At 46.1% G+C, this 12,012-nt stretch overlaps 1 protein-coding gene across 1 annotated transcript in view; it reads right to left on the reverse strand.

The window, feature by feature from the left end:
* DIXDC1 (DIX domain containing 1) overlaps positions 1–12,012 on the reverse strand; it is a 66,415-nt gene that overhangs the window by 13,972 nt on the left and 40,431 nt on the right. The window contains exons 7-10 of the mRNA XM_054998391.1: positions 11,250–11,398; positions 5,631–5,720; positions 5,482–5,535; positions 4,180–4,230 (exon numbers count right to left, since the gene is read on the reverse strand). Coding sequence (XP_054854366.1) covers positions 4,180–4,230; positions 5,482–5,535; positions 5,631–5,720; positions 11,250–11,398 — 344 coding nt within the window. The remainder of the gene's footprint in view (positions 1–4,179; positions 4,231–5,481; positions 5,536–5,630; positions 5,721–11,249; positions 11,399–12,012) is intronic.

Here is a 12,012-nt window from a genome sequence, read left to right on the forward strand (position 1 = left end):
ACAATGAGTACTTCTCTGCAAAACCTCTAGTTACAAGTCTCTAAAGGTTTCACTGATCACCACAGCCTAGCTGTCAAATTGCAGGTGAAGTAAAAAGCCTCTGCCTGGACTGTGCCACTTCAGACTGCAGGTGGGGGATCACATGACTGCATGCAGAAATGTAGCATGACAAGGAGAAGGCTAGGCTAGAAACTTTCCCCCTGACACTGAGTTTTCTGTGTGCAGGAAATATTTGTACAGAGGAGCATCCTGTCCTGTCAGCCTCCAGCTACAGTATGAAGTGGTACAGCCCAGACAGAGGCTTACTACCATACTTGCTGTGTTCAAGAATCAGATCTATCCTGTGGGTCAGAAAGGAACTGATCCCTCACAGCCCTGGTTTCATTTTGATTTCTCTATAAGCAAGCAGCTTGGCTTACTTACTTGAACTATCAGAATTGTCTTACTAAAACCACCTCTGTCTCAGCATGAAAACAGCACCTTACTTGCTCCCTCTGCATGCCTGAGACAGATGCTTTGAGGGCCCCTCTCCAGAAAAAGAGGAATGCATTCCTAGGCAAGGAAGTGCACATCACATATGACTGCAATTTAAAGTCTAGATGGTCATGGGAAGAGGAGAGGATTTAGGGCCAAACTAGACGTGACGGTGTCCTTGTGGTCACCCCAGGGACACCACCACTATTTTAAAATTTTAAAATGCCATGAGGGTCCAATCTTGATTGGGAACACAGCACAGCAGGCTGAAGAGCTCTTGTTCACACTCACTCACACGCACACATACACACACCCCGGGTCTTATCAAGTGCTGAAGCAGCCATAATCCCCTCTCCCCTGCCGTAGTTTCAGTATCTGAAAAGGTGTAGGGGGAACAAGAGCGCTGTGCTGTGGACCCAATCAGGATCAGGCCCTCTTAAATCTCTTTAAAATGGCACTAGCGGTCTCGTGGTGGCCATGCGGATGCTGTGATGTCCAGCTTGGCCCTTAGATGAGCCAAGGCCCAGAGAACACAGGGAATCTATATTCTCCAGCTGAGCCAGGGCTCGTCTCTGCAACCTGCGCTTCATGTTTCTGTGAAACTGACAGTTGGCGCCACGGATCACTCTTTCGATTTCTTTCTTTTGCGACAGGGAAGGAGGAGGCAGCCCTAAAAATACTTCTTGCTCAGGAGCAGGTTATCACAGAGCTGGTGCCGCCGGAGGCAGACATCCCAACAAGGCAGGGATAGAAATACGCTCAGCAGCCGCCGCCGACCATGGCACAGCAATTGGTTCCCTGAAGCTGAAGCCCACAACGACCGTCAGAGAGCCTGCAGGGGGGCAGTCGACTTACGCACCCCAAACAAGGGCTGACGGTAACAAATTGCCCAACGACGGGACTCTCACAGAACCCACTTGTCTCTCTCTTTCGGCGGCCCTGTACCCCCCATGCACCTCACACTGCACAGCAATTACTGGAGGGAGATAGGAGGTGTGAATTCACCCCAAGCCCTTCTAGAACATCCTCATTTGAGATATTTTAACATCCCTTGGCACCAGAATCAATTTTCGGGAGTCAATATTGAGGGTTGTTGGCAACAGCTGTGAGTGGAGCTAAGGGGATGGGGGAAGCCCTACCACAATACTTATGGGGTGGGGTAGCTTCAAATATTTAAGCATCAGGGGGCCTGCGAGGTAGACCATTGAAGGGAGAATCTTATCCCTACGTCCAGTTGGTCTTCCTCCCGTGCTGTCTCCACTGTCCCTCCTTCCCTCACCCTCGCAGCCTCTCCTCTCCCTTTCCCTTCTTCCTCCCTCCAGCTGCTTCCACCCATTTTGCTCTATGTTCCCTCCCTCCCCTCAGCTTTTCTCCCCACCACCCGTCTTCCTTCTTGTGCTTCCTGCCTCCCCACTCTTCTTCCTCTCCCTACCAAACATACCTCAGGTTTCAAAACGAAACTGCAGCAGGCACTCTCGATCACCTAGGCAACTGCAGACTGTTGCCTGAGGTTGTCTAGGCAATCCAAAATGGCTGCAGAGATCTTGTGAGATTATCTCACGAGATCTCGGCATACGAAAACTTTAAAATTATCTTTTCTCCCCTCCTTTTATTTATTTTAAGATTTTTTTTCCTGCAAACCTGAGGTCTTTCCCTGATCTGTAGAAATACCCGGGGTTTTTTCAGACTTGTGGGCCCTGTGTGCAGATTTTTTTGATCCATGCTTTTGGGCCATGTCCAGAATCAAATACAGAGTTTTTGTGAACAGAAACAGAAGAAACACAAGACACTAAGTTAGGGGAAACTAGTTTGGAAATAGCAGAAGAACCCTTACTATTCAGCCGGATAGCCCCAATAAGTGCTTATGGGTTAATATGAGAAACCCCTTTTCCAAATTTCTCTGTTTGTTTGGAATTTAATTCCGTATAAGATAGGATACACATACACAGACTTCTGGATAAGGACGTTTCAACGGAGGGATTTACTTGGACAGAGGACCTGTTTTAAAATGCAAGGATTTTGGGAAACAATCCACACATCTAACTGTGAGTTCTCCATGACGGAGATTTGGCTTCTTTTCACAAAAATGTAATTCAAAGTGTATTAACAGCAGTGGAAGCCAGAACCCCCACCTGAGAACAACTGGATTTGGAAAGTCTGGGACTTAGCAGCAAATTTGTACAACAGCTCAACAAAACAAAGATCACATTACAGAGGAGTAGCAGCTATTAGATTACTTTTCTGGAAGGAGTAGTAGCTATTAGTGTTAGGGAATTTTGGGGTAGCCCCTTTTATCCTATTAAATCTCATTGATCTGGACTGCTCAAAGCTTGTAAGAAAATCTTTTTACACCCTATGTTTTGCATTTCTGATGCATTAACATTGTAACATAGAGGCCATGAGAAAAAGCACAGAGAGTTTACTTCCACTATACACTGAAAGTTAAGAATTGTTTACATCCACTGTTATTCAGCCCTGGCCTTCGGGCATTCTCTCCCAGTTATGTTATGAAATTAATGGTGCCATCTAAGAATGTTTTTATTATTGTATTCCTTTCAAATGCTGGCTATGAACTGTCAATCTACCATGTTCTGAAGGTCATATACCTCGACTTGATGTTTGTTAGAACAGTTTATTTACAGAACTGTGTGACATCTTATGAGTTGTGTACATTTTTTTCTTTGTTAACTGTAAGGTATAAAATACAGGTGCTGATGCTTTCCTGTATGCATCAGTTACTTAACTGATTGCATCAGGCTTATTGAAAAAATAAACCTTTACTTCTATGATCATCAGGTTTGAAGCCTTAATTTATTATTTAGACAATTAGAGAAGGGGGACCTCAAATTGGCAAACAGAGGTAATAAAAGGTTCTCCCAACAATTAGATTACTTTTTTGGAAGCAAAGACGCTAAGTAAATAACAAACACGTTATTTCAATAAGGATGTGAACAGGAAATGATGGGTGGGAGGAAGGGGAATGGACATTTACAGCGGTCGCTTATATTGTTTTGTAAAATGTAAATAAATAAATACATCTTTAAAAAATATTCCATCAGGAATTGATCGAGTTTTTCTTTGTCCTTTAGAACTGAATCCCAGAGCAAGAGCTGCTTCCTCCATTACTTTGCTGTTTGCAAAAACCCACGTTAGCATTAAGAAAAAGGCTCGCAGTCACACACGTAAATCAGCATTTGCACTCTCAGCACAAATGCAAACACTAATTAAATCTCTTTGTGATCCCCTCCCTCCATGTACTTGTCATGTTTTTAATTTGCCCCTGAACAGCATTACACTCTTGACGCTATGAATATATGTATGTAAGACACTTCATGTGTCTCACATAATGTCGCTATCAGCTCTGGGCCTGACCTAGAAGCAGGGGCCCAAAGTTCATGATTCCCACTCCACTGCTTTTAACACCCTCCACTTTTAAAGAAGAGAATGGAACCCACAAAAGCCTTCTCTGTTCTTTTAAGACTCACAATGTGGAAGTGGATGTTACTCCAGAAGTTGCTAGGAAGCACCTTTTTTCTCTACTGTTACAGAGGTGAATTTTGAAAGGTGCACCTAGCATGTCCTGCGAGCACCATCCAGGCATGCAGGAGAAAGTAAGCATGGCCCCTAACTGTGGAGACACCGAGGGGTGTTTCTGCAGGCCTTCATCTCCGACCCTGCCCAGCCACAAGCCCTCTCTTTCCTCACCTTCACTCCTTGCAGATTTCTGGCTTCTTGCTTGTGCTTCTGCAACTCCTTCTGCAAATATGACACAGATAAATTACAAAGACATCTCTATGTCATCATCTCCAAATCAGCCTCACCTTTCCCAGCCCTCCAGAGTTTTGTCCCTCCCATTTAAAACAAACCTCTTGTTCCTGAAAAATCAAACAATATTTGGGAGCAGGAATTATTTTAATGAGCCCGAAAGGACCGCAAAGAAGAAATCGTTTCCTGAACTAAGCCTCGCTCCCCCACCCCCATGGCCATCCACTGCTCCCTTAACAGCAAATGGGAAAGCCGTCCATCCCTTGACGCCTCCCATTCAGTCGAGCGCTGCGAACGCAGCTTCCAGCACCAGTTCTGGGCTGCCAGCCAACTTCTGCCTGGGCCCCACAAGGAACAGACGTGACAGAGGCAGCTTTTTCCTGAGCTGCTTTTATCTCCCCAATTAACACGCTTACATTCAGATGTGGGTAGAAACCTCAATGGTCACCCGGGATAGTTTTCCGAATACAGCACGTTTCAGAATAGTACTGAACAGTGCCTAGAGAGCTGGGCTTTATATCCCTCTGTTGTGGAAGAGGGAAGAGTGAAGGAGAGAGAATACAGAAGTGTACATGGTGATAATCAAACTGAGGAATACAATAATTAACATTGAATGCAAAAATCCTGTGGGACCTAGCACAAGTTTCTAGTCCTCATGGTTAAACAGAAAAGCCAGGAAACGGGCAGTTTAAGCCTAATATTTAGAAAACAGTTGCAAATTAGTGGTACGTGGGTGGAGCTCTGATTCCTGGGGCTAGGCACACTATTTTACTGCTGGTTTAAGGTTCCTGCAAGACTTCACAGCTGATGGGGGCCAGTGGGATTCTGGTCCCGGAATAGCATGAGCTGCACGGCTCACACAGCTGATTTCCAGTGGCAAGTGTAAATGTGCCCTGGTGGAAAAGATCTCGGCCTTTCCTTGGGACACATCTCTGGTTGAGCCTTACAGCCTTTTAACACCTGTATGGAGAAAATACATGCAGAATATCCTGCCTTGAACATTCAAATGGTCGAGACTTGCACGTTAGATTCAAGACTTTCACAACTCAGAAAGTGATTGTGCAAAAAAGCCCATGGTAGATAGGGGGGGGGATGAATTGGGCTAATTTATCCCCAAACACAGCTGCATACCCTCAGACAGACCCCTTAATAGTCTGCAGCATTAGGATGTTACTGAGTATTTTCTAACTTTCTAGGCACCAAAAAAACCTCTCTTTCTGTCTTCAGCCTGCTGCCTCTTACCTTGAGCTCCTGATTCTCCTCCATGCTCTGGTCCAGTCGGCTTCGGATTATAATCTGAGTGCAAAATGTTGCCATTACTGACAGGCACTTGTGCAGAACAACACACAAAAGCCGTTTCTGAAAGGAGACAGGCATTCGGACTCACTCACCAGCTGCTCTTCAGGGCAGGCCTCCTGTTCACAAAGGACAAACGATCTCTCTTGCTCGTCCTCAGGTAGCGACCCATTGAGCAGTAAGGCCTGGCGAAAGAAGAAAGGGGAAAAGACACGTCCAATCAGGTGCCTCCTTGGAAACGCACTACGGAAAAATTCCACCTTGTCCTGAGAGGATCAGGGCGGAAGGTGTGCCTGTGTCCATTTCAACTACAGGCATTCAGCTGGGGTGGGGGTGGGGAGGATTGAGTGCTATCCTTAAGACGACAGTTTCAGAAATGAAAGGCAAGGGGCTACTGCTTCAGCAGAGGGCCTTTTAGGGACAAGCCTGACGTGCATCCAGGAAAGACCAGTCTAAACAACAAATTCAGAATAAATCGAAAAGAGTCCAGTAGCACCTTTAAGACTAACCAACTTTACTGTAGCATAAGCTTTTGAGAATCACAGTTCTCTTTGTCAGATGTGTGAGAACTGTGATTCTCAAAAGCTTATGCTACAGTAAAGTTGGTTAGTCTTAAAGGTGCTACTGGACTCTTTTCGATTTTGCTACTACAGACTAACATGGCTAACTCCTCTGAAATTCAGAACAGTTATTGCTTGGGAGACTAACTCAGCAGAAGGAAGAGGGCTCTAGAGTGGTGAGGCAGCTGGGAACTGCTGGGATTGATGGGAATGGTGCCTTTGCTAAGCATTAACTAGGAATTGTTCAGGGTCATTTGACAGGGTGGTCTGAAGGGACGGAGCACACTAAAACTACAACAAAAATCTCTCTCTCTCTCTCTCTGTCTCGCTGCTAGCAATATGCAAACATCCACGTTTCGGCAAAACTCTCCACTGAACAGAATATAACAACAGTAAGCTTTCTGTCAGAAACAGAGCAAGGCACATTCTAAGAGACTGCAGATCTCTGCACTGATGGATGCGAGGCATTTCCAAAGCTGAGAGCTGTCTGTGTGGCTTTGGTTTCAGGCCTGGGTGCAGAACCAAGACGGTTTTAGCTGCCTTGGGGAATGATCTTCGTTTAACATTAGACAAAAGGCAGTCATCCCTGTTGATCCCTGTAAGCTCTATCAGTGGCCTTTGACACCGTTGACAGGTTCATCCCTATTTATTGGTTAGAATATGCAGTTGGTGTTAAAGGATAGGTCTTCAGAGGTTTCAGTGTTTCTTGTCTGATTGACACAAACAGTTTCCATTGGAGGAGCAGAATCAGCTGGCCGGGATCTCTCTTGGGTTCCATTCCGTCACCCAGGATCTTCATTATTTACATGAGGCTGCTGAATGAGATCGACTGGTACTGCAGGGCTGGGTGTCATCAATATGCAGATGACAGCTCTATATTTCATTATCTAAGCCTCCAGATGCATCTGTCTTAGCTGTGAAATGGTGCTTTGAGGCCATGGCCCAGTGGCTAAGACAGAACAAGCTAAAGCTGAATCCCGACAAGATGGAGGGGATGCTAGTCAGGAAGGCTAAAGTTTTGCCGGGTCTGGATGGATGTGCTGGATGAAGCAGAGTTGGCATTTGCAGAGCGGGTCTGAGAAACCGGTTGAGATAACGGCTAACAGTTCCATCCGTCAACTGCAGCTGGTTTGCCAACTCTCTCCACTTTCTTAGACTCAGCCATTCTAATCCATGCTTTCGTAACCTCTATACTACTGTAACATGTTCGGTGTTGACCTGCCCTTGAAAACAAACCAGAAACTACAGCTGGTTCAGCCCGAGGGGTAGCCAATGGGAACACATCTTGCCTATTTTAAAACACCTACGCTGACTGCCAGTTTGTTTCTGAATCCAGTTCAAGATGCTGATTATAACTTTTAAAGCTCTTTATGGCTCAGAACACACATACCTGAAGGACCATCTCTCCTTATATGCCCCTGTGAGCTAACTGTTGTCCTTTGCTTGCTACTTTCAAGTTGTTCCCACACTTAAGGTGACCCATTTGACATCTACTGCCGCCCGCTTCTTCTCCATAGTAGCTCCCACCTTGCGCAACAGGCTCCACGAGGAGGTATGGGGAAATTATCTTTAGAAGTTTTTAGGAGATGCTACAAGGCCTTTTACTTGCAAGGGCTTTTAATGACGTTTAAGCTGCAGGCATTTTGAGGACAGAGGCTGTTAATGAGGCTTTATTGTATTTTGTATGTTTTTAACTTTAGAATTGTAAGCAGTCTTGAACCACAATGGAAAACTTTTAATTAATGAATAAATTAAGTAGTTTTTGCAAGGCCTGGTTTCAAGAGAAGGTGGTATCTCCCAGCATGTTTGGCACTGGGAGGCAGGGTTTTGAAGACAGTTATATTACCCCAGAAAACATTCACATTGCAGACCACAATGGAAGCATAAGGGCCCTTCCAAATAGACAACAAACCCCACAAATATCTGTTACCACTAAAACTAGTTCATACACAGCAGAGGTGCTTCTGTGTAGAATTCTGCTTAGCCAAACTTACTTTCCTCCCCTTTTGGCAAAATGTTTGCTTTTACCTGAACAGGCAGAATGTCTGCGAACACTCTATGGCATCACAGCTCAATTCACGTTCTGGTGTGTGTCCTGCAGACAGCAGTCAGCTTTTTAGGTTATAAGCATGGCCACTGTAGGAGATATGGGAGAACCTGGCCATGTTAAAAGGGAGCCTGCAAGAAAAGGGCAGTCTCCGATCCCAGAGACAGGACTTGAAATGACTAACTCAGTGGCATAGACAGTCTAACTGAAATCCTGAAAGAACATCGGCTGAGTGGTCCAACTGCATTCTGCAGTTCAGGGAGACGGAAACTCCTGCAAAATACCAAGCAGCTGTATGTTTGCATCCATGGTGCCAAGGCATCCTCCAACTCTGCCCAGGAGGATATACTGCCAGAAGGAACTGGGAGGCAGGAACTCGTCCTCTAGGGAATGCAGTTTGCCTCTGAAGTGCAAAACTGACTATTCAAATCCAGTTTCTTGGACAGTGGGATCAGCTGTCTCCCTTCTCCTGGGAGATAAGGGGCCAACAATGCCAGGCAGCTGCCAGTCACAACACCAGCTGCCTCTCTTGGCTCCCAGGGCATGAAGGAAAAAAAGAGGGGGAAGTCGAGCTCTCCTTCAAGGTATGCTGTGCAATCAAATTCTACCAGGGCACCAAGCAGTTGTGTCACTTTTGCTCACTGATGGCTGCAACTGCACTCTTCTCTGACTGCCCTGCTTGGAGCTGCCAGCACAATGCGGTCTTTGTTCTCTCCTACATAAATATTTACCATTCAAAGCCAGCACAGTTGCCAGGACAGAAAGACCCTAGTTCTTGAGAGTCCAGAGCCTTCGCTCTCCAAGCTGAGCAGCAAAGAAGCAAAGGGTATGTTTTGGAGGTGACAAAAGTGAGGCAGTTGCATTGTGGCTTTGTAGTCAGACAGTCTTGCTGGAAGGGAAATGTGAAAATGCAGCGTCCAGCCCAAGCTTCTTAAAAACCAAACGGACTCAGTCCTTTTATGGCACTGGATAATCACCCTAATAACTCAAGGGATTTTGATCCATTGTTAATCTGATGCAGTTATCACTCCCAATCTTATGTGGACCCTCTACTTGTTCCCTCCTTAGCAGAACAATTTGTACTTGGCACATGTTTGTTACATGCACTTCAGGTGTCTTCGTGCTTCTGCTATGGGATGCTGCATTTCCATAGTACTTGGCATTTTATATCTGGGAAGACACGTTCCTTCCCCTGGACAGGACATCGAATTGCAGTTTGCCACTTGTGTTTGGAATGTAGTCTCACAACTGTCATGGGCTCCAACAGAAATTATTCCCCTTCTGCCACTACACACCAGCACATGTAGCAAGCATTTTTATTTTGCCATTGTTTAAATACACTTGGTGATTATGTGCACACACTGGATGCTCAAGCAGCAATGCACTGCACAGAGTGGCTTCCGCCCACTTCAGCAGGAGGGCCAGCCACGTGCCCTTCCGCAAAGAGATGGTACAATTATCACAACGTGTCGTTCATGCAGCTATTCCTGACAAGCGCTTGAACACTTCAGCGGGTTCAAAATGAGGTGGTCAGACACGTCATCATCTCCGTGATCACATCATTCCAATACTGACAGATTTTCACCAGTTACCATTTTGTTGCCAGGCAGGATTCGAGGGGCTAGTTTTTGACTTATAAAGCCATGAATGTTCTAGGACTCAGACTAAATATCCAACTTCCTCCATGCAATTCTGTACAAGGATCCGGGTATTTTCCCAAGGCTCTTCTCTAAGTGTCCCCAGCATTTAGGCAGGCAGCTGCAGGGAGAGGCTGTGGCTCAGAAGTCGAGCAAAGGCTTTACATGCAGAAAATTCCAGGTTCAGTCCCCAACGCCTCAATGTAAAAGATCTCAATTGGAGGTACTAGGAAAGGCCTTTGTCTGCCTGAAAAAAATTGCCAGCCGGAATAGATATTACCAGGGCTTTTTTTCAGCGGGAACGCGGTGGAACGGAGTTCCAGCACCTCTTGAAAATGTTCACATGGCTGGTGGCCCCACCCCCTGATCTCCAGACAGGGGCGGCGCGGAAAGCAATCTAAACTCCCCTCTGTCTGGAGATCAGGGGGCGGGGCCACCAGCCATGTGAACATTTTCTCTGAGGACAACCCACTGAGTTCCACCACCTCTTTTCCCAGAAAAAAGCCCTGGATATTACTGAGCTAAATGGACTAATGATCTGCCTCAGTATAAGGCAGTGTGATGTGCTTCTTCTAACCAAAGGGCTTTGTGGTGGTGGTCTCCCTGCCTAGGAAAATTCATCTGGTGCCATCATCACTAATATTTAGGTGCCAAGCAAAGTATGTTCTATTCAAGTTTTTAATAACAACTAAAGTGGCTTCCACACAAAGCTCTTGCTCTGCAGCCTCCCACCCCCAAAGGTAATGTTTTTTTATTTGGGCTTCCACATGATTTTGTCATGCTTGCGTTGTCCTTCTAAGACTTCTCCAGCTCCACGGTATATGTATGAACACCCTGGGAAGATTTTACCCAACGCAGGCTTGGCGAAAATGTGGACAGGAAATTGTGGATTTCCATGTCTCTCTACTATTGATTTTAAAAACACCTTGTGAAAAGCCCACCAGAGGCAAGAGAGGGGGAAAGGAGGGCAGGAGAAGAAATCATGGCGGTGGGCGGGGGGGCTGCAGAAGCTCCATCATCTCATTGCTCGTGCCTCTCCATTCACAGTGGCGATTAAGTCAAACTGGGAATCATTCCCATGTGGAAACAGAACAACTTGTATGGTCTTCTTTCTGGTTGATTTTTATTCCAAGTTGTACTGGTGTGGTTTTAAAACCGAATAGGTTTTTTTTTGCTTAAATTGCTCATTTATTTCCTTAAATAAACTTTTTAACAGAAATTTTCATTCCAAGAAGCAGCCAAGCCACTCCATTCTTTCTGGGGTGCCCTGCTCTTTCTGAAAAAACCTGCCTCAGCACTGAACCGCATGTCGCTTTTGCAAAAGCAGTGCTGCAACAGCCTGTGCTACAGCCAGGGATGAAGCCTACCTCTTCAAATCTCCCCTCCCCCCCACCACACACACACTTCATTAGTAAGGCAGGCTAATTAACAAGTCACTGCTGAATGCACAACAGGGGCAAAGGCCTTTACCTGTAGTCCTGAAATCATCTTCTTTGCTTCCTCCATCTCCTTCTCTAAGTGATCTTGCTGCTCCAGCAGTTGCTCCTCCCATGAAGTCTCCAAGCTTGTGGCAGGGCACCGTGCCTGCCACTCCGGGGGAAAAGGAGAGCCCGTCTCTTCTGCAAGAGGAACAACGTCATGGCTGGGGAAAGAACTGAACTGCTCTGGACAGACACAGCTTCATTTGAAAGGGCAAGGGAATAAAACAAGGGGAGGCCCACCGCCAATTTCTACTGTTACAATTCTCCTGTTTTATTCTTGAAGAATGCCACAGAGTGGGGTGAAAACTCTGCTAGGGAGAGGGCTGTGTGAAGTCCTAGCAGGCAGGCAGGAAGGGCACACCACGTCTCACTGGAGTTGCAGCACTTGAGGGCGTCTGCAGGTAGCTAGTACCACCTCTGTCCTGCTGTCATACACGCAAAACCTCTCCCAGTGAGAGCTCACAGGGCTGTACTTAACAATACACAGACCGATCCAAGACACTCCCGGGGCATCACAAGGGCTTACTCCCACACGGACTTGTGGCTCCTGCATTTGGACAGCCTCTCACTTGCTATCAATTCCTTATCAGAATGTCAAAATCAAAAAGAGTCCAGTAGCACCTTTAAGACTAACCAATTTTATTGTAGCATAAGCTTTCGAGAATCACGTTCTCTTCGTCAGATGCATAGTACAGAAACTGGTCAAATATAGAAGAGAAGGGGAGGAGGGGAGGAGAGTGAAGATGCAGTTA

Source organism: Eublepharis macularius, chromosome 14 (assembly GCF_028583425.1).
Source record: "Eublepharis macularius isolate TG4126 chromosome 14, MPM_Emac_v1.0, whole genome shotgun sequence".
In the NCBI taxonomy this organism is placed as follows: domain Eukaryota; kingdom Metazoa; phylum Chordata; class Lepidosauria; order Squamata; family Eublepharidae; genus Eublepharis; species Eublepharis macularius.